At 46.1% G+C, this 22,553-nt stretch overlaps 2 protein-coding genes and 1 pseudogene across 3 annotated transcripts; 2 read left to right on the top strand and 1 right to left on the bottom strand.

Moving 5' to 3' along the window:
• The first annotated feature begins 407 nt into the window (after positions 1-407).
• Positions 408-4,646, top strand: LOC136456441 (protein IQ-DOMAIN 6-like). The gene is made up of 4 exons (XM_066456312.1): positions 408-874; positions 989-1,216; positions 3,569-3,682; positions 3,771-4,646. The coding sequence occupies exons 1-4, from the start codon at positions 572-574 to the stop codon at positions 4,443-4,445; spliced, it is 1,320 nt and encodes a 439-aa protein (XP_066312409.1). The 5' UTR covers positions 408-571; the 3' UTR covers positions 4,446-4,646.
• Positions 4,647-11,093: 6,447 nt separating this feature from the next.
• Positions 11,094-13,666, top strand: LOC136456442 (probable cytokinin riboside 5'-monophosphate phosphoribohydrolase LOGL1; annotated as a pseudogene).
• A 1,274-nt stretch (positions 13,667-14,940) lies between these two features.
• Positions 14,941-20,619, bottom strand: LOC136456440 (casein kinase 1-like protein 2). 2 transcript variants are annotated; one of them, XM_066456310.1, is made up of 14 exons: positions 20,198-20,619; positions 20,039-20,079; positions 18,927-18,996; positions 18,690-18,838; positions 18,259-18,354; positions 18,088-18,158; positions 17,642-17,703; positions 17,422-17,485; positions 17,265-17,349; positions 17,064-17,190; positions 16,881-16,963; positions 16,724-16,781; positions 16,509-16,645; positions 14,941-15,646 (listed from the first exon to the last, which is right to left on the bottom strand). In XM_066456310.1, the coding sequence occupies exons 1-14, from the start codon at positions 20,271-20,273 to the stop codon at positions 15,350-15,352; spliced, it is 1,416 nt and encodes a 471-aa protein (XP_066312407.1). In that variant the 5' UTR covers positions 20,274-20,619; the 3' UTR covers positions 14,941-15,349. The 2 variants fall into 2 exon arrangements, with proteins under 2 accessions (XP_066312407.1, XP_066312408.1); XM_066456311.1 differs by having other exon boundaries at positions 16,884-16,963; positions 20,198-20,618.
• Between the last annotated feature and the right edge of the window lie 1,934 nt (positions 20,620-22,553).

Raw genomic sequence — 22,553 nt, 5'->3', positions numbered from 1 at the left:
GGTGGAGTGGCCGCAGCGGCGACGTCGGGTCTGCGAGTAGCGACTCACGAGGGATTAGGGAGGCAGCGGCGGCTAGGGAGACGGGGGAGTGGATTGGGAATTTGGAACGAACGAAAAGGTTAGGGTTACAAATTGCTTTATATATATATATAATTGGACTTTTTCATGGGCCTTAAACATTTCGAGTCACCACGAGAAACGGAGACCGGAGCATGTATACTCTCCTCGCCCCCGTTATAACTGACGGTGATAGTTTTTTCACCATTTAATTCTCCACCGAGAGAATTTATACCATCCACGTTTTCTAACGGTGAATTCCCCTCGGGGAATCGGGCAACGGGGCCCACCGGCTTGGTGCTCGTCCCGGTTTCAAAATTTGAACCGCGCCCGAACTGCTCTCCCGGGACTCGTAACCGAAGCACGCACAACGGCCAAGGCACGCCGCCAAGCCTCACGTTTCCCACGACCTCCCCATTTGGCCGTTTCGCCTCGTCGTCGTGGGAGCAGTGCACGCTCTTCCCAGGAGGGAGAGAGGGAGCAGAAATTTGGGGGTTTTCGCGTTGCAGCGTGGATGGGGGCATCGGGCAAATGGATCCGGACGCTGGTGGGGCTCCGGCCGGCAGCAGAGAGGGAGAGGCCTGGCGCCGTGGGGAAGGGGCGGAAATGGAGCCGGCTGTGGCGGAGCTCGTCCTCGCAGCGGGGGAGCAGCGCGCCGCCGTCGGAGGCGCCGTCCGAGGCGGAGGCGTCGTCCACTGCCGACGCGCTCAGCAGCTCTGTCGTCGCGGCCGTCGTGCGCGCGCAGCCCAGGGACTTCCGCGTCATCAGGCAGGAGTGGGCTGCCGTCCGCATCCAGTCCGCCTTCCGCGCATTCCTGGTAGGCTTACCCGCCGCCGCCGCTGCCTCCGTTCGCGTCGCTCGGTTTCCTGGTAAAAATGCTCGTCTTTTTTTTTTGGTCCCCTCACTGCTTCTTGTCGGTGGATGCGTGAAGGCTCGGAGGGCGTTGAGGGCACTGCGGGGCATCGTGCGGCTGCAGGCGCTGGTGCGCGGCCGCCGCGTGCGCAAGCAGCTCGCCGTCACGCTCAAGTGCATGAACGCGCTCGTCAGGGTCCAGGAGCGCGCGCGGGACCGCCGCTTCCGGATCTCCGCGTACGGCCGCCACTCACAGGACATCCTCGACGACCGGAGCGGCCATGCTGACCCTGTCAAGGAAGTAGAGGTAGCCCTTCAAAACTTGTTTTTAGGCTGACCTGAGGGTTTGAGCCTTTTATGCGTGTGCCATTATAAAAGATGGTCAAAGCCTACGTGCCACTAAAAAGTTCGAGCGCACCATGGTGTCATCGTCGAACTTTTTTTTTTTTTGCCCTCAAAACTATTCCATCCACCTTTTGTTTGATGTGTACCGTTTGACAGCCCTGACATGTGGACCCGACCGACAGTGATGTCCAAAATATCCTTCTATCTGACCTGTCTTCTCCCTTCTTTCTCTTTCTGCCTGGTGGGGCAAGCTGTAAGTGACCTGGGCACCTTCTTCCTCCGTCGTGCTCCTGCATCGCGCTCCCAGAGCCGCCCACCATCCCGTCCGCCGCGCGCGATCCGCCCGCTCGGCCGCCTGTCCGCGCACGCGAGGCTTCGCTCGGTCGCGTTGTCCGCGTGCTGTCGGCGTGGGCCATGGCAGAGCGTGCGTGCCACGGACGCCATGGCCTCTCCAAGCCAGTGCCGCCGTAACCACCGGCACCTCGCAAGACGGCCATGCCGCGGCCTTGCGCTCCAGCCCGTCTCGCAGGGCGGGGTGCACGCGGCGGCGCCTGCGCTGCCAGCATCGGGGATGGCCGCGGGGTGGGGCGGAGTGCTCGCGGTGGAGCCCGCGCTGCCGGCGTCGAGAACGGCCCGCTGCCCTGCCTCGGCCCGTCCCCGTTCGCGGAGCGGCTGCTGGACGACTTCGTCCGCCTGGTTCGCCGATCACGCCACCAGAGAGTTCGGAGTGCTCGCCCTCTCCGGCGGCACCATCTTGGGCCTCGTCTACAAGTCCCGTGACACGGTGGCCCTTGACGTCGCCACGCACCCCTCGTCGCTAGGCCTGCAGCTGCGCAACGCCAAGCTCCGTCCCGCCATGCTCGCGGTGAGAGATGACACGGTGGTCGTGATGGACAACATCTTTCTTGCGCGGCGGCGACTGCTGCTGCTTCGAGGCGGCGGCGGCTGGTGTGCCGATCCGCTCCCGAACCTGCCCGTCGGCCTCTTGAGCCAGATGACGGTGACGGGTTTTACACCGTGTGCGTCGTGGCCTGCTTCGTGGTGGGCGCGCGTGTGTGGATCTCCATCAACGACGGCAGAGGCACCTTCTCCTTGGACGCCGAGCACGGGACATGGAGGAAGACTGGGTGGCTCCGTGCCATGAGCCAGAGCTCCGTTCAGTCACTAGGCGCGGGGCGGACACAGCCGTCGCCGGAGCCTCGCCATGGTGCACGAGTGCGGGCCTTGGGGCACCGCGGCGGGGCGGCTCCCGCACGCATGCTGGGGAGCTCCCACTTGCAGGTGGTGGAGCGGCCATGGTGGGGTGGGGTGCGGCCCCGGCCGGCGTCGTGGGCGGGACGGTGCGGCGCTACTGCGAAGGGCGCGCGAGGGCGAGGCGCCGGGGGAGGGAGGGGATGGCCCCAGGCTGGGCGGCGCGCCGCCGCTGGAGGCCGCACGGAGGAGGTGGCCGCAGTTGGGGCGGCGCTGGAGGCCGCACGGACGCGAGGTAGAGCCGGAGGGGCGACGGAGGTTGGGCGGGGATTTCTTGGTCGGCTGGTGTCGGTGGAGAGGGTGGACTGGTGGAGGGGATAAGGCCAGAGGGGCGGGCAGAAAGAGAAGTTTGGGTGTCTGACAAACAGGCCCTACTATAAGGATAAAATGGTCATTTCATCTGCCTGTTTGACAACGTTAGAAATAAAATTGGATGGAATGGTGTGGAGGGCAAAAAAAAAAAAAAGTTCGACGATGGCACCAAGGTGCGCTCGAATTTTTTAGTGATATGTTGCGATCATCTTTTATAATGGCACAAAGATTGTTTTTTGCGGAGTTCTGTCATCGCATCTGTGTTGCCTTCTTTCCTTGTGCTTAGTTCGTACTACTGACTACGAGTTGCTCTGCACTACGCCTGCGTATGCTTGTGTAACATGTTCATAAGTACTAGTACTCTTCATGCATGAGTAAAGTAAGGATTTGTCACCTAGTCTAATCGGTTGCTTTTGCTGGAGACATGCAACAGTAAAATATATCTCTATGATGTATGAATGATTTTGACATTGAGCTCCCTGTAAGTAATGATCATGAATTAATATATTGTTTGGTATTGACCATGTATGTTTGAATTAATCTTGGTAGTGTCATTGATTGGTAAGCCTGCGTCTGATGATGCCACCAATAATGTATCCCTGCGATGTTGTTTATGTCATGTTTGATGTCCAAACAAATTTTTAGTTAGCTGCAGAGTGTTCTGTAGGACAATTGGTCTGCACAGTTGTCTAGTTTTAAACATCTAAGATGACGATGTCTGCACGTTTGGATGACATGCTTCAAATTGCAGACAGGATGGTGTGATAGTCAAGGTACTGTGGATGACTTGAGATCAAAGATACAAATGAGGCATGAGGGTGCGGTAAAGAGAGAAAGAGCAATTGCTTATGCTCTTTCCCACCAGGTATAAATTCATCTTGCAGCAATGATCTGGGAACAGAAAAAACTTACTGTTTTTCTTCATACATATATGCTAACTTTTGTTTTCACAGCGAAGTTCAAGCCAATGTGGCAGACCTAGCTCTCCTGCTGTTTCTCTCAGGAATCGTGGGACTAGCAGAAGCAATCATAATTGGTGCTATTTGGATGGGTCGATGGCAACGAAACCTTGGGAGAGCCGCCTTATGGAGCAAACCCACACTGAATACTCCAACAATCCGCGGTGTTCAGAAAGCATTGAGGAGATGAATGCAGTCAGCTCAAAACTTTCAGATGCAAGCTCAGTCAAAATCAGAAGAAACAATATGACAACAAGGGTGGCAGCTAGGCCTCCTTCCACAATCTCAGCTTCTTCATCAGATTTTGTGTGTGATGCCAGCTCTCCTTCAACTTCCTCTGTCACTCCGGTGTCTGGCACCAGTTTCCTAACATCAGACAGAAGATCTGATTATGGTCATGGAGGTGGGCCGAACTACATGAACTGGACTAAATCAGCAAAAGCAAGGTTGAATGGTTCTAGCGCACATAAGTTACCGCTTCAAAGGCAACGATCTTCTGATCTGCCCCACATTAGCAGGACAGCGTTATCTTCGGTAGATGTTCAAAGCACTGCTGGATCAGAGGTTTCAGTTACTTCTAAGAGGTTGAACAGTTTGACTCTGAAAGGTCGAGGCGCTAGAAAAAGTTTGGACAAGAAGAATGATGACCGGCCTGTTGCCTTGTTTTAAAACCTAGTCCTGTTTATTTCCATAATACTATACGTTAGGCATATCGACTTGTATGCATGTCTGATTTCAATGCCTCGTTGCTCATTTTGGTACCATCCACGTTTATGTTGTACCAATGCCGAACTGCTCCTACCTGTGGTGGTCTGTTGGATCAGCACAACGAAATTGACTATTTTAGACATCGTAGGTGATGCAAAGTTCCTTGCTTGTCTGCTGTTTGATAAAATGAATCATGCGAGGCCTTGCAGATTCAAAGTTTCTTTTTAGGGAAAAATATGTATATTTTGAAAAATGTGGGTTATGCATTCCTTTGTCCAAACTTATTCAACAATATTCTGATCAAAGTAACATAAATTGTGAGCAATTTATAGGGTGTTTGGTTTGAGGAACAAGCTAGTCCATCATTTACTCATTCTTTACTTTTTGTTGGTTCGTGGAATGGAATAGGTTGATGCATCATCACCTCATTTCTCACAAGCTAATAAATAGTACTAGTACAAGGAATGGAGTCATTTCACCAAATTTGAGGAATTGACTCATGATGCCCTACCTTATCTAGGATGGAGTGATTACTCAAGCCAAACACACTATTAGTCCATTACACCATTCCAAATTAATTATAACACGTTTTGATATTTCTTGATACATAGATTTTGCTATGCATCTAAATATATACTTATGTCCAGATATATAGTAAAATTAATGTATCTAGAAAAGCCAAAATGTCCACAATTTGAAATGGAGGGGTACTCTATAGGGTGCTGGCCTGAAGGGGACCTCTTTGGGGTGATGGAAAAGCCAGGTATCTCTTACACATGGCGCAACATTATCAGAGGAGTGAGAGCACTAGAGCAGGATCTCATTTGGAGGGTGGGAGATGGTAGCCTGATCAATATGGGATGACCTCTGGATATCAACAGGAGTCCTGAGACGACCTAGAACGCCAAGTGGTGCAGTACTCTTAACAAAAATCTCGGAGCTAATAATTCCAGTTACATAAAAGGGAGGTGTTCTCGGAAGATGTGGCAAATATTCTTGGCATTCCTATTCGGATGGGGATGGAGGATACTATTGCATGGCATTTTGATTCCAATGGGTTTCTTCGTGAAATTGGCGTACCATGTACTTGATGATGAAGCTCAAAGGATGAAGCAGCGCCAACAAGGGAAGGGGTCCAATACACAGAACGATATTGCAGTCTTGCAGATGACATGGTTTGGAAGAGAATTTGGAAGATTTCTTGTCCACCGAAAGTGAAGTAATTTGTCTAGAGGGTTGCACACAACAGCCTGCCCCATTGAAGATGAGTATCAAGCGACGCAACATTGATCTAGACACAAGGTGTCCGGTCTGCATGAGATTTGATGAGGATGATAATCACTGCTTCCTGAAATGCAAAGGTGTCCGTCAGTGTTGGAGGGAGATGAATATGAAGAGATCCGAGTGAGATTGTTAGCAAAAGAGAACTCAAAGGGGTATGTCAGAGAGATTCTGAACTTCAAACTGGAACTGAGCACCAAAGTGGTGGGACATGCGGAATAAGGTGAATGCTGGGGAGTTGCTGCTGCCGTGCAAGGCGGTGACTAGTGGAGTCCTCAGAATGGCAGGAGATCAGATGAAGAATGAGCAGTCCAGAGCTGTGCCCAATCTGAACACTAGAGAGCTATGGAGATTAGAGAGCACCATTGATGGATTGGTTGAAAATCAACTTCGATGTTGGGTTCTGTCCAAAATAGAAGGTGGGTGCTTGGGGGTTCATTATTCACGATTATACTGGGGAATGTGTGCTGGTCGGAGCTGGTAACGAAGGACGAATACATGATGCCTTAATGGCAGAGACTATAGCATGCATGAAGGCCCTGGAGTTGGCTAAAGCAACACGAGATATCTCACATTGTGCTTGAGATGGATTCTCATGTCAGCTGGAGAATGCAATTCGAACCACGTCAATGGATCTCAGCCCGTGTGTGCTCTTCAAGGCAATACGGGAGCTGCTATATGATCGTTTTATTGTTTGAAATTTTATACATGTACCACGTGCTTGTAATTCGGTTGCACATGAGAGATTGCTTTATCCGGGACAATTGCATGTCTGGACGGACACCCTCCCAAACATTATAAATGCTGCAGTAGCTCGGGATTCAGCTGAGCCATCTGTAATATCAGGCCGTAGAGCCCACGTTTAAGCTAAAAAAAATATATGCCCTTTCTGCAGCACTACTTCAACAGTATTTTTCAGCGAACGAACGGTGTTTTCCTTTATAATATTTCAGCATAAGTATCAGCATAAGCCAAATTTCAGCGAAACGTGAATCGTTGACTTGTTTAACTGCAACCAGCTGGTGGCAGAATTTATGCTTCAGAAAGCATGATGCGTGCCAGAGTTTATATGCTTTTATAAAGCATAGCTAGAGGATCCAATCTGTTGGGTGTCATAGAAAATACGGTAAGAAATCTGGGAAGGAGATTTTGCAGAGTGGTTGCAATCACTAAGCAGGCTGCAGGAAGAGAAAGAGAAATGAGCACCTATTTATTTACTATAATCTGGTATTCTTTGATCCACCCCCAGTTTGCTATCATCAGTTTACCTTGACTCCTTGAGCAACTGTAGGCCGCCCTCTCTCTCTCTCTCTCTCTCTCTCTCTCTCTCTCTCTCTCTCACTGTAGGCCGCCCTCTTGTGTAAGGATGGCAACGGGTATATACCCGTCGGGTATCGCCGGAACGTTCTCTTTCCCGCTACGGAGAATTTATCCCGTCCCCATCCCCATTAACTGTCTCGGGTATAGATTCTTGCCCATCCCCGTACCCGTCGGGTATCGGTCGGGTAACAGATACCCGACGGGTACTACATACCCGATAAACAAGGACACTTGGGGTCGCAGCTTTGCAATCGGAGACGTTTCTTCTTCACCCGGGTATAAGTGTCGGAGTCTCAGAGATGCCGAGGAGAAGGAGCGAGGTTGCGAGGAGGACGAGCAAATGTGGCAGAGAGACCGAACTGAGGAAGCGAGGGGCACGAGCGCTCGTGAGACAGGCATGCTTGTGCTGCTGGCGGAGATTGTGAGGAAAAATTGAACGATGGTTCCTAGAACACACAAATTATATATATGACTGTTCAGATTTGGACCCAAATATCTATGTTGAGTTTCTTTGGGCCTAATACTCGCATGACAGCTCAAATAGTCGGGTTCCCCAACGGGTAACGGGGACGGGTAAACAGGGAACGTTCCCGTACCCACTATACCCGTCGGGTATGGATTCTTGCCCATTTAGATACCCGCGGGTAAAGATATGATCCCATCCCCGTCCCCTAATGGATCAAATACCCGTCGGGTATCGGGTATCGGGTCCCCGTTGCCATCCTTACTCTTGTGCAGATTATCTGGGTGTCGGCAGATGGCGACACATGTCTGCAGCTCCACCGCAGAATCCTTGAGGATCTCCCATGGTTAATACTGTAATGGTACCTGTACATAGCGTTTGGAGAGCACGGCTGGGGATTTAACTTCGCCAAGAAAAATAGCCCCTGAAACTTTGGAGTTGAAATTATGATTTTTATAACAAAAAATTATTTATAGGGAAAAGAAGAAAAGCAAAAGCGAAAATTTAACTTCGTCAGAAAGATTTCGTCTTCGCTGAAGAGATCTCGTCTTCGCTGGAGAAAAGAAGAAAGCAAGATTAGACGAAAACAAGAGTTTGACTTCGTCTAACATTCTAGGAGAACAAGAAAATCAAAGTAGAAATTGACTAAGTCTAGAAAACGAAGACATCAATAAAGTTAATGTGCAAAAGTCGAAGAATAAAGACTCAAAAGGGGAAAAAGATCGCTTCACCCCTATAGTTGTTGGAAATGGTTGTAACTATTGGAGTTGAGGTAAAATAGTTATTTTATATAAATTACGAATGTTAGGACTCCTATCAATACCCTCTCTAACGTGTATAGTACGATCATGAAATAGATACAACTTTGCTTTGTGTTTAAACTTTGATGTTCGAGTAATTTCTTACCCAACAACCACCTGGACTTGGATCCCATAAAGTGTTCGGATTTGGAAGATGAGTGTGCTCCATGTGCTCGCAGCATCTCCAACCACGGTGAACCCAAGGGACTAAACAAAGCCCCGGTGGCTTCCCTAACTCAGGCCATTCGCGGTATGTTTAATCGGACGCGAGTCTTCTGCCGGCCGTGCCGCCCGTCCCCTATCCACAGTTTGATTCCACACCAGAAAGACTCTCTTGCACTACTATACAAAAACAAGCTAGTCGGCGTCAGTACGTGTCGTCTCGGGCAGCGGCAGCAGCAGGTTCGCCGAGCTTTCCCCGGTGCCGGTGGCGTTTGCGTCGGGCGGCGACCGCCCGGCATGGTGTCGTCGCCCCAGACCTGTCCTGCCAACATCTATCAACCAGAGTGTTGGGATGGCATGGTAATGAATTCTTGGAATGTTTGCTAGATCTTGTGCAGCAGGCTGTTAGACCACGTTTCAGTATTTGGATAAGCTGCCGGTGTCGGGACTCGGGAGGGGCAGAAGAGGTCGAGAAACACGCAAGAGAGTCTGCCAGGAGTTGTTGCGGTCAGCACAGCATAGCTTCGAGGCAGCTGCAGGCGTGCATCAGGTATTCAGGTTTGCTGAAGAACTGCATCGGATCGGTGTACTGCCTGCTGGTCCGAGTCTTGGGGTTCGACTTGGTGGCTGCTGCTGACGAAACCATGATGTTATATCACTCCTATGGTCCTACCTGACAACATAAGCTCGTTTGAGCTGTTGCGATGGTAAGGTCAACAGCAAAGGGATTGCGATTCACACACAAAAAAAGGGTGATTGCGATTTTGTTTCCCATAGGACCGCGATATAAGCAGGTGAGGAAGCTGAGAATTTATTTATTTTTGAAGGGAGGAAGCTGAGAATTTACGGTGGCAAATTTGGAGCATCACCAAAAGTGTTTGTTAAACTTTCTAAATCATCTTTGGAGTGTTATTTGAGTAAAATCAGTCTCTATATCTTTTTACCATTCAACATTTTTTTTATATCTTGTGAACACTCCAGAAAACTAATTTCAATCTCTATCTTTAGCTAGCGAGAAATCTAAGTGGCTCGCGATCTACCGTGGCATGACACACATACGCGAGATTGAAATTGCACTGGTGTTTTCCGTGCTGAGGGATGGAGGCCGAGGTCACGATACCACTAACGCAGGTCACCACGCCACGGTCCCAAACACGCCTGATGTTAATATATGGAGATCTAAATAAAGAAGCCGTTGAAGAACATGTTTTTACCAAAATCTCTATTCCTATGAATGATAAAGGATATTAAGAGGTTCTTGGAGTTACTCTTAGAACGAAATATGTCTGACCTTGCTCACCTACGCATTTGATCCGATCATCTGAACACAGTTGTTAGTGTACCAAGAGTATATACCGAGCACCTCTTGCGGTAGGAGAAAATCTCAAGCCCAAAACTAGTTATTGGGGAGCTACAAATCTTTTTTTTGGCGTTTGAAAGGCCTAGTCTCCAAAAGAATGAGAAAACCTCACCTCAATACCTCATCTGACATGTGGGGGTCTATTTATCATGCAATATAATCATCTCTTTTATTTTTCTCTCTCCCACCTCTTTCTTTCTCTCCTGACTCCGAGCATCGTATTGCATCTACTCCACCTGTCGCCTTTCCTCTACCCAATGTCTCTGTTTTGCCATCGCTCCTCTTCCTATCTTGCTGCTCGTCGGCCTCATCTCGTCCTCCCTCTGGTAGCCCACCGCGCTCCTCACTCTAATGACTAGCCATTGGTGCAGACTCACATTGCTCCGCCGTGGCACGCGAACGACACGAGTAAGAGATGTGGCAAGGCGACCGGAGCATCTTGATTACGGAAGTCCTCTTCCCTATCCCCGGTGCCGATGCCTACAGCCACCATCTTGACGCCGCGTCCTCATCCTTGTCCCTGGCGCCGGCAGTTGGAACTCGCAAAAAATATCTCGTATAGGAGGAACTTCACTACATCTCTGAGGGGTTGTAGGATGGATTTTAAAGGAGCAAGTTTTTTTTTCCTCGTTGTGGGTTGGATTAGGAATTTGCTGGTCCTCTCAAATCTCTCAAAGTATAGTGATAAAAAAAATCTCTCAAAGTATAGATCTTTCTCATCAGCAGTGGGGATTGAGGGGCCAATGGAGGTGCTCTAATATCATAAGTACCATAGTATTAGTATGGCATTTGGCTCTCATCCTAGAAAAGGAGCGATGAAATCTTCTGCTTAGAGCAAGTATAATAGCAGGCTGTAAGTCGACTAAATGCTGAGGTGAAGAAGAGAGGGGAGGAGAGAGAGGAGAAGTGGGCTGTAAGCTTACAGCCGGCTTGGGCACAAGAACCAAAAAAGTCTGTGAGAGAGACAAGTGGGCCATGTATTAACTGTAAAGAGCTAACTACTATATAAATGGGCTAAAAAAAAGCTAAAAAAAAATCTTACAGCCAGCAAGCCGGCTATATTATTAGTTTTGCTCCTAGCCAACTGCACAGCGATCGACTGCAAAGAACTACTAGTTGCGAAAAGGACGGTTACGGTGCACGCGTATGCAATGCCACCACCACAACACACAAACTGAGAGGGTACAGATTGTGGGGCCAATCTGCAAGAAACGCACCCTGACATGTGGGCTCCTGTGGTGCAATCTGGGGCCACTGGAGTTGACTCGGCAATTTGATTGCGCGATTATTAAACAGCACGATCGCGTCAGGAGAGAAGCCCTGATGCCGCCTTCATTTGAAGCTCCCCCGTCCCGTCCCCTCTCCTCGAAGACAAAGAAGCCAAAGCCGAACACCTCTCTTTAGCCTCCGTCCCGCCGCCACTGCCCGCTCCGCTCCTCCGCCATGGGCGACACCGCGTCGGACGCGCCAGAGCCGAGCAGGTTCGGCAGGATCTGCGTCTTCTGCGGCAGCAACCCCGGCAATCGCGCGGTCTACGGGGACGCCGCGCTCGACCTCGGCAAAGAGCTGGTAATGCGCCGCCGATGGCAAGGCTGCGCCCGCTGCTCGGCCGGCTGCTTCAAAATTTCTGATCTTTGGCTCGATTGCTTGCTCGCTCGCTCACGCTCCGTGGCGGGATTCCGCGGGTTCTCGCCTTTGCAGGTGGCGAGGGGGGTCGATTTGGTCTACGGCGGCGGCAGCGTCGGGCTCATGGGCTTGATCGCGCAGACGGTTCTTGATGGCGGCTGCAGTGTCCTCGGGTACCTGCTTACCTGCACGTTCTGGAGAATTCTGCTTCTGTTCAGTTCTTAAGAACTGGCAAACTTCATGTTCGAACTCTGCAATCTATCTAACGTGTGGCCGCTCTGTTTGATCCGTTTGCAGGGTGATTCCAAGAGCACTCATGCCGCTTGAGGTGTGTATTAAATATTAACTGTCCTTTTTGTCTGTTCTCTTCTTCTTTGTGCATGCGTAGAAGTATCGATTGTTACGTGATCATTGTTAATTCTACTAGTATTACTCTGCTCTAGCGGCTAATTGGTTCACAAGAGAGAATGATTATTTAACTAACTGCAAAACAAATCTCAGCTAAAAAATAGAATCTGGCTCGCGTTTGGTTTTGTACTCTGTTACAAGTGTTTCGTTTGAAATCTATCCATGAATTTGGCCCTGGATGTTGGTTTCACATGATTTTGCTCTAGTATGTAGTAGCTCATGTAGTGCTATGTCAGTAGTGCTCTCCAAGTCACCATTTGATTCACCTTTGCTTCTGGAGGTTAGCAATAGGTGAATAGGTGACCACTAAGGAATTGGAACTAGGATTTAGGGGAGGTGAATTGCAGTTGCAGCCTAGCAGTTTAGATTTTAGGGCTGTACAACTTGGAATTTTAATATTTACCACTGGATGGGTTTATAATTATAAGAATGTGCAACTTGCCAATAGGACATCTCATGATCTCAGCTTGAGCGGGGAAAGAGTGCGACTGTGCGAGACATAATTTTCCATTAGGCAGTAGATCATAGGTTTCGAATGATTGTCTATAACTCTATATGTAACTCAAAAACTGAAGAGTTTGGAATGCGGCAAAAGCAACTAGGAAAACCAATATGCTACTCTTTCTAGGTACCTGCTCCAAAGTGAACCCGGAGTCCTAGACATCATTTTTATACATGTCCTGTGAAGTGTTAGCCATATCTGAAGAATGGAGATATGAGAGATCTGAAACTATGGCCTACTTTCAGTACTCTGTGTAATCATTTGGAACAACGATTTTTTTTCTTCTCAAATTAGATATCTGGTGCTAGCGTTGGAGAAGTAAAGGTTGTCTCTGATATGCACGAAAGGAAAGCTGAGATGGCGCGACAAGCTGACGCCTTCATTGCTCTTCCTGGTACACAATTTACATCTTTTTCTCTCTCCTATAGTACATGCTGACAGTGACATATATTTTGTTTGACGTGACAATGACTGGGTTTTCTGGACATCAGGAGGGTATGGAACAATGGAAGAGTTGTTAGAGATGATAACATGGTCACAACTAGGAATTCATGACAAACCAGTGAGTATTAGTATTATTGTATATGGCTGCAAACAAGTAGCCTATGGGCACTGAACAAGTAACTTATCTTGTCATACTGCAGGTTGGATTGCTTAATGTTGATGGTTACTACGACCCGTTGCTCATGCTATTTGATAAAGGGGCGATGGAAGGTTTTATTAAGCTAGATTGCAGAGATATAATTGTTTCAGCGCCAACTGCCCATGAATTACTGGAGAAAATGGAGGTGAAGTGACCTCATCTGCTTATTATACAATTCGGACACTCAGTTCTTTAGACTTGTAGTCTGCCTCATTGACTTACATCAGTGCTACTAATTGTCTTGGTTATACTCAGCACTACACTCGGTTACACCAGGAGGTTGCCCCACGGACGAGCTGGGAGATGTCAGAGCTAGGCTATGGAAAAGCACCAGAGTCATAGCATACACTTACCAAGATGAAATTCGTTCCTGGAGTATGTTCGTCTAGCATTTAGTTATTACTCGACTGCAGGCATCGGCTTTCAAGTATCACCTTTTGATCAACCATTTTAATTGTCATTCATGGTACCTGTGCGCTCATTGTTACTTCATCTGGTGAACAAGAGTATAAGAATTTGTATATGTTCTTCAACATTAACGGTGTTGGCAAAATCATATATGGTTACAACAGTACTTTGGTTCACCGTGGTTACAATAATACACTTTGTACAATGAAGGAATTGTGTTACTATTTTAATGTGTGGCCATCATTACGTTTTGTTGAAGAATCTGAAGCACTTCATTCGATGAATTTGTATAGATGAGTTTCATTCATTAACATCGGTTGAGGTTTGAACCCATGAAGAAACAGAAACGTGTTTTTGCTTCAAATTTTCACTGTATTGGAATGCAACTTGTTGCAGCCGTCCTTTGCTTTATGGATATAGTTTGTGCAGTATTTTTTCACAAGCACCGATCCCTAGTGATTGGTGAAACGAACTCACAGTGCTTCCCTTCCCCCTGTTGTGCATGAGAGCGCAGCAGCATGGTCAGAACACAAACATTTCTCCGTATCAACACGGTTCTGCTTTGATGCAGGTATGTACTAAATTTTGCAAAGCAAAGGGTGATTTTTTACTTATTTATTTTGCACAAGTTCTTTCGAACACCGAATGTTAAGAAGTAATCCCATAGGGGGAAAATGACAGGAGATTGATTCAATTTAAATAGGTGTACACATGTTGTGACTTTACGAAAAGTGAAATGAGCCACACACCCGTTCGCAATAAAGGATTAATCATATATAAAAAAAACCTAAAAATAATTTGACTCAACTTAAATAGCCAAACAGTTGGCTATTATCTTAACCTGTTGTGAGTTTAAGAAAAATGAAAGACGAGCCACACACCACACAATGCGCCATAGCTCGGGCAGGCAGGCTATTACATAACATACGTGGTTTTATAACTCACTCTAAGCACTCTAGCAAGAAGGGTGAGCGAGAGAGCGACGACGGACTGAGGCAAAGAAGAGGACTGAGGGGCGGATGGGGGAGAGCGAGAGACAAGATTGGGCAGAAAGAAGAAAGTTGTTCACTTTATATAGATGTAGAAAGATTGGGTAGAGATACAGGTATATTTTTTTTATATAAATGTTGATATAGAAAGATTGGGGATTGGGCAGAAAGAAGAAAGTTGTCCACTTTATATAGATATAGAAAGATTGGGTAGAGATACAGGTATAGTTTTTTTTATATAAATGTAGATATAGAAAGATTGGGTAGAGATTAGGTATAGTTTTTAGACAGAATCCCTACTCAAAGATTGGGTAGAGATAGAGAAACGCAGTGAATCAACGTAGCTGCAGAATCGCACTAGAACGGAACATGGATGCTCACTGGTGCTATAATATTTTGTCAGGGGTGCGAAAACTGAAGAGATGGATGAATTGATAATCACAGGGACAAATAACATCATTTGTCTTGACAGATCACATTACTTGTCAGGAACATATTCAGACAAATTTGTCCAATGAACCGATTTAAAAATTCTACATGCTCGGATTCCAGTTTTCCAAATAAAGTCCTACCAGTTTCAGCTTTGTTGTCCCAAGATTCAGCAACTCAAAATGGAGCATCTTAAGGAATTGAACAATAAAATAGACTGATGAATCCGGGCGCCTGACATTCACACTATAAGAGAAATTTACATACATAACGATAACATTATGAGAGCTAGGCTTGGGGCGCCTCAGATAGGACCATTTATTTACCTTGCTCAGAGGGCCACCTGAAACCGCACATCACGTGACCAGATCCTCCGTCCAGCATTTTATTTCCTGTTGATCCAAAACTCAACAGGAAAAACAATGCTTACCACCTGATTATGATTTTTACAGTGGACGTAGAATTCTTGCAGCTCTAGTACTGAACCCTCTCGTCACCATCAAAATTAAGACCTTCAATGCCTTTGAGAGCAGAATCATAGTTCTTCACATTAGATGGATGCCGGCCTGAGGACGAGCGCTTTTGTTCTGCAGAATGGACAGGTGAGCTTCTCTGGGGACCTGAGGCTCTGCGGAACGCCCCAGGGCTTGCATCAGTTGCACGTGCTCGTGAAGGCTCAGAACTATCAGTGGCCACCACATCACGGCTACTTGAAATAACAGGCCTCCTTGAAGATCCACTTGACCTTCCCAGAAAATTTGGTCCAGATATCTAAAAAGAAGCATCAACCAAATTAAGCCCCAAGATTGAGCATCTTTTCTGCTGTTTATTTTAAGAATGGAGGTAATAAATTATGAATTCATGAATCAAATTAAAACAGTGCAACAAAGAAAATACAGATCATTGAGGTATCCGTATACTACTATTACCAAGTCAAAACACAATAGCAAGGATTCATCTAAACCAGCATTCATTAATCAAGAAAGCGATTGAGTACTCTGTACAAAATGATGTACAGGACTCGATGAAATTGAAAACAGCATCAAAACCACATTTAGGTATTGACTAATCTCCACATTCTTGTTCAAGACAACTTATCCAAAACTTCTGACAAACTTTCAGAACTGCAAGAACTGACAAGATCTTGTAATGTTAACTAAGTCATGTGTACACGAATGTTGCTTCTAAATTCCCCAACCCATTATCCCAAAGACCCCAACTATCAACACATAAAGCCTTTGTAGTGGTGTCCGCAATATGTTTGACGTGATATGCCCTCTGCTCACAAAAGAACATCATCTGTCTCCACAATGCCACTTGGACCACTAATTTGTATTATAAAGTTTATAAAACCCATGTATAATAATACCATGAAAATCTGGTCCCTGATAAATCTACAGTATCAATTTCATATGTTACAAATAGATATTCAAATATAAAAGGTAAGACGCTACTAAAAAGTTGGATTGCTCACATCACAGAACAGTACGTGTACATTGTGTTATTCCCAGAACAGTTTGTGTACATTGTGCAATGGAATAGCTTTATTACACTACGTCTACAACATGAAAAGTTGCCCCATCTTGCACACTTTTCCCATTATAAACAAAGGACAATATGACAACTAACTTACCACGGCATCTCTAGAAACAGTGGCATCATTCCCTACTGGTGCTTTCTGCTTAGATAACGTCCCCACGCTTGTAATTGGTAGTGGGGCACGACGCCGATCCATTGATGACCAACCACTAGTCCTTGCTTCCTCAGGGCCTGAAAGATAAACAATGACAATTACTCAATCAAATGCTGAAATGCAAATGAGGCAAATGAAGGAGTGCACCAAATTACCTGATTGCCTGTCATTCTGTAATGCAGGTGCCAACCCAGAAGGCCCCGCGCCATGGCCCTGTAACAAAGGTAAGGCATCAAAGTTATCCCTGCAGATAGTTACACAAATGTGCATGTTTGGTGGGTAACTCAAGGAGGAAGCGTTGGAGAGGCTCACTACCGCACGGGGTGGAGCAGTGGCAATTTGAGATTGTTGGTACTTCAGTATTGTCCAGTCAAATACATAGTCAAACTGAAAACCTGCAAAGAGTTCCAACAATGAACATGGGCGCATTTTTTTTCTATTGGAAAGGGTACTGATATATATCCTTAAAAGTGAAAGCAAGGCAAAGGGACTGGCCTTCACGAATGAAAAGGTCACGGAATAATCGCTTGAGGTATGAATAGTCAGGCTTGTCATCAAACCGCAGTGAGCGGCAATAATGGAAATATGATGCAAACTCAGTAGGATACCCACGGCATAGAGCCTGAAGTAGATCGACAACATAAGGACATTTCCCAGGGAAAAGTTCCAATTCCAGCTAAGATGCACTGGACATACCTCAATTGATGTTGCAACTTTCTTCTCGCTAATTTTCTCATACTTTTGCTTCTTTGTTCCTGCTTTAAGACCTTGCCAAGGAAGGCTGCAAAAGAAAAAATATTGTTAACCTAAAATGAGAGGCATACAAAAGGAACAGATGACCGATCAAACTCACCTGCCCCTCAGGAAGTACATAAGCACATATCCAAGAGATTCCAAGTCATCTCTTCGGCTTTGTTCTGGCATTGAAACAAGAGAAAATTTTAGCCAGACCATATAGAATACAACAGTACAAGGATTACCGAAGTTGCACTTTACAACATATATTGAAGAATTGTGTAATGCATATCATGGAAAAAAAGAACTTCAACTAATACTATATATATAATTCTCACCAATGCCAAGATGGGTGTTCACACTAGCATATCTTGCAGTTCCTGTCAAGTTTTTGTTCTCCCTGCAGCATTTACAAGCTAGTTAAAATTGCATGCGTGAATAGCTAGAAAAAAGAGGTAAAGAAAACGACTAAGATATCTGCAAGATACAACTATCAAATTGCCACGACTGGCATCTTTTAGTTATTTAATTTATTTTTCTTCCCTCCACACTCATGTGAGGACTGAGACGTGTCTATTGTAATTACTAAGCATTATAGTAGTAGCCAGATAGAATTTGTGCTAACAAAAAGTTAGACAGGTTTAGAATTTCCAGCTTGGCCCTAGAAAAGATACAAGAGAAAAATGGGAAGTAACTTGAGCTAATTAGAAGAACACTAAAAATGCTTACTACAAGAATGAACACAAAGCATATATAACTCAGGAATGCTTAGATTATTCTATGCCTGTATGGGATGTGCTGATGCGTTGAGGTATCCCTGTATTTTTTAGCAAGGCCAAAGTCTATAACGTAGACCTGGATGAAAAACAGAACAAAACATAAAGTGGTTAATAAACCCAACAAAAACAGAAAAAGGAAATTGTAAGCACATACTAAAGATGGTATTGACACTCACCTGATTAGCTCGTCTGCCAAGACCCATAAGGAAATTATCTGGCTTAATATCTCGATGCAGAAAAGACTTGGAATGAACAAATTCCACTCGATTTATCTACAAGTGGGGAGGGCAGATTACATAAAGCTCATCTGTCATAGGTGGAAAAGGATAATGTATACAAACAGAATAATTCAACCAGAGAAGCAGAGATGCTCAGGAGGGAGAGTGTTCAATATGGGAGCCACAACGAAAGTACGAAACATTATATAAAATGATTGATGATGATTTGTGTGCCTGTGTACAAATGTTGCCAATGTGGATACTGGGTAGCAATGTCTGGGTCATAGCCATGAGAGCAGACACGTATCGAGAGTTGACTCATACTATGGAAAAACATATGTACTAAAACTTTGAGAAGAAACGGGATTCAATTATGGCACTATGCATACCATCTGATCAGCGAGCATAAGTACAGTCTTCAGAGACAATTTCCTGCTGCAGAAATTGAATAGATCCTCAAGGCTTGGTCCAAGTAAATCCATAACCAAGACATTGTAGTCTCCTTCTACACCAAACCATCTGACGTTCGGTATCCCAGCTGTCAGAACAAAGATTGTCAGTCCCACCTGCCCTAAAACGTATTCTTACATCCCAAAGAACATATGAACAGTCAAAAGCTTTCATACTTCCTCCTTGCAGAATCCTATAAATCTTTGATTCATACAGCAACTGAGGATGCTTTGTCTTCACATTTTCCTGTGAATACAAAAAAAGGGCAATCAAAAGCCGAGCTCATAAGCTGATACCAGTGACCAAGCTGAATGGCCAAGCATTTATGCAGTAAATAGTTCATGAAAGCACTAAGCTACTACAAGCAACTCTACATTGCATGCATCAGGAATGCAGTCTCTTTCTAGACTTCATCCTCCAAAAACTGAAGGGCCAACTATCCTTTCCTGATCATCTCTTGGTTCATTCATCTACCAGTCAATCAAAACACATCAGAGAATAGTCCAAGAGGTCCATCTCGTCACAATTAGGGTCCGTTTGGTTGGGCTTTTGGCTTTGGCTTTTGGCCCCAAAAGCTAAAAGCCCAACCAAAGGGACTGCTTTTTCAGACGGCTTTTTCAGAAGCAGGTGCTTTTCCGTAGTACAGTTTTGAAAGCTGGTTTGACCCTGCTTTTGGCTTTTGGCTTTCTCCTTTTCGAAATTGGTGAAATAAAAAGCTCTTCCATAGTTGTTTCAAGAGAGATAAAGATAGAAGGTATATTTTATACTTGTTTAACCAAACAGTTTTCAGCTTTTCTACAGCTCAAAGCCCACAGCAGCTTTCCCACAGCTCACAGCCCACAGCAGCTTTTTCCCACAGCCACAGCCCAACCAAACACACCCTTAGACCTCCCAATATTATAGAGTGACCATAGATGCATAAATCATTCAAGGCCTATCAAGTCAACCACAGGCGCGGTCAAGCAAGGAGAGCCAACATACTACTATGACCGATCCATCTGTTGAGAACAATAGGGGCTAATGCAAGCAGAACCAGAATCCAGAGCAAACCCATAGAGCTGGAGTTGGTACTGGACGGCTAGAAGAACACTGAATATAGCTACAAATTAAAACACCCGAAGTCCCAAACCACCTCGACTAACAGCAATTACATGCTGCAGTACCCAATAGTGGTCACCAAGGTAACATGCACTAACAAGCTGTACTACACAGGTGGAAGCTAAAGCATCCAAAAGTAGTAGAATGTAACAAACATTTGCTGGCAATCCAGCAGCCAGAGAGCACGGACCAGCTTAATCGCAACCTCCTCGTTCGTCTGGATATTGGTGCCTGCATCCACAAGCGACAGAGAAGGAGCCATCTCATCAGCAGCAGCGGAAAGATAGCACGGAACAAACAAACAAAAAAAAATCTCTAGAGCACGAGCAGGCGAGCAGCGAGTACGCACCGAGGTAGATCTCCCCGAAAGAGCCGCTCCCGATCTTGCGCCCAAGCCGGAACTTGTTCCCAACCCTCGGCTCCATTATTCCAGCACTCTCCCTTCCCAAAATCTCCCTAGCTAACAACTGTTAAAACAAACGCGCTCTTTCACACCCAGAAATCTAGTTGCGGACCACAGATCGGCGGGGCTGTGCGGGGTCTCGGGGATCTGGCGGCGGGGCACTCCCGTGCTACCTAGGGTTTGTGGATAGGGGCGAGGATGAGGGGGAGGCGGCGGCTGCCATGGCCGTGCGGGGGCAGGCGGGCGGTCCGTGCGTACACACGCTTCCGGTGGTGGAGTGAGTCCAATCCTCGGTTTTTCGGGGGATGTTGAGAAGTAGACGAAGCAAAGCAACTAGGCGAAGCAAGAGAAGGAGTAAAATAAGGGAGAGAAAAAAAAAAGGATACTGGAGCAGTTTGGCCTTTCGATGTCCATCTATGCGGTTCGGCTGTTTTTGCGTTTTGGTCCCTCCATTTAGTCGCCTTCCATGTCGCTATCGACCATGGTGACTGTTCCTCGAGTGGCAGGTTGCCTGTACAGTAGATTTTGGATGGTTCGGAGTGATTTAATAATGTTCTGTGAGGGATAATAAGCTAAAATAAGCTTAAATAAGCTGGAACAAGCTTGTTTTGCTACCATGAAACTTGGCATCAGGCCGGTCCCAACGAAAAATGAAATTCTACGTAGTTTCTATATCTATTAATTTCTATAGACACTATATATATAATTCATAGTCCCAATAGATAGTTTCTACAGCATAATTTTTTATTCAATCACATACATTCTCTCTTCATTCTCTACCAATCACATCTCTTCATGTCTTGGTTCTCGTATAGATATTATTTCTAACTTAGACTTGGTTTCTATAATTTTTGCTCTCTTTCTTCAATAACTACCTTGCCATATCAACAAAACGTTTAAGTGACAATACAATTAATGTCCATAAAAACTATGATAGTTTTTATATTGGGAGTGCCCTAAGATATCTTTTCCTCTCAATTATTTCATGTATAAATACTCTCTCATTGAAAGGACATAGGATGCCGCCTAGAGGGGGGTGAATAGGCGTTTCTGTAAATTAACACCTTTAAATGCGGAAACAATTAGAAAAGGGAGTTTCCAAAATGGAAACTCCAAATTAAGAGTACTACCACCCCTCGCAAGTTAGCCACAAAGTAAACAAGGTATAAAGAATATATCTAGAAGCTACAACCCTGCAACACCAAGTTAGAACAGAGAATAAATATTTTCAGTGCAGGCAGAAAATACCGGACATGTCCGGTATACACGATTTCTGCAGATCGGCCCCGAACTTGCTCCTTTCGATTTCTATCTTCAAACCAAACTGCAGGCACCTAATGGAGATGACAATATGCATAGAGAACCTGCAGAATAGCTAGAGCAACACAAATATCAAATGAAATGCGGATTTAGACACGATATTTGTTTTACCGAAGTTCGGACTCGTTCGAGTCCTACTCTCCGTTGAGGGGGCTGCGGGCGACCCAGCGAAGGTCAGCCCTAGAGGGTACCATGAAGGTCACTCTAGCCGGAGTCTTTTCCAACTCCTTTTCCTCCTTCCACTAAATGATTCCGAGGCAGCGGAATCGACCGTTACAAACTTTCCGAAGCAACCATAATCTCTCGGTTGCTCTCCGGCGACGCCTAGCCGTCTAGGACCGAAGAGTCCAAGAGTAACAAATGCGAATCACGAGATTGACAATATGCACAAGTGCTCAAGTGGTGGCTTGCTCTCTTTTTCAAATTCTCTCTTAACCCACAAATTGATTTACAATTTGGATCACACACTCACTAAGAGAGGGTTTAGGAGAGTTGGCAAGGCTCAAAAACGTGTGTCTATCTCAGCAGAATCAGCAGCCTCCAAAGGTGGAGGCTTGGGGGTATTTATAGCCCTCTTGAAAAACTAGCCGTTTTATAGCCGTTGCAATATCGGACACGTCCGGTATGCATACCGGACACGTCCGGTATGACTCACACTGCACCAACGGTAACTAAGTTACAGTAAAGTTGTGAGGCGTCGGAACTCCCGAAGAACGCCGGGACTTCCGACCGTCGGAACTCCCGACTCAAGTCGGAACCCCCGACCCTCAGTAATTTTGAAAAACATATAACTGAGTTAAAGTTAGTGAGGTGTCGGAACTCCCGACGTATGTCGGAACTCCCGACCGTCGGAACTCCCGACTCACGTCGGAACTCTCGACCCTCAAGGCTTTTGAAAACTAGCCGTTGGCTTCTGATCATCCATACCAGACACGTCCGGTATGAATACCGGACACGTCCGGTATGACCAGGACAGTGAACC

The sequence above is a fragment of the Miscanthus floridulus genome, chromosome 6 (genome assembly GCF_019320115.1).
Source record: "Miscanthus floridulus cultivar M001 chromosome 6, ASM1932011v1, whole genome shotgun sequence".
Classification (NCBI taxonomy): domain Eukaryota; kingdom Viridiplantae; phylum Streptophyta; class Magnoliopsida; order Poales; family Poaceae; genus Miscanthus; species Miscanthus floridulus.
The sequence above is the reverse complement of the archived record's forward strand: the minus strand, read 5'-3'. Positions and strand labels throughout refer to the sequence as shown.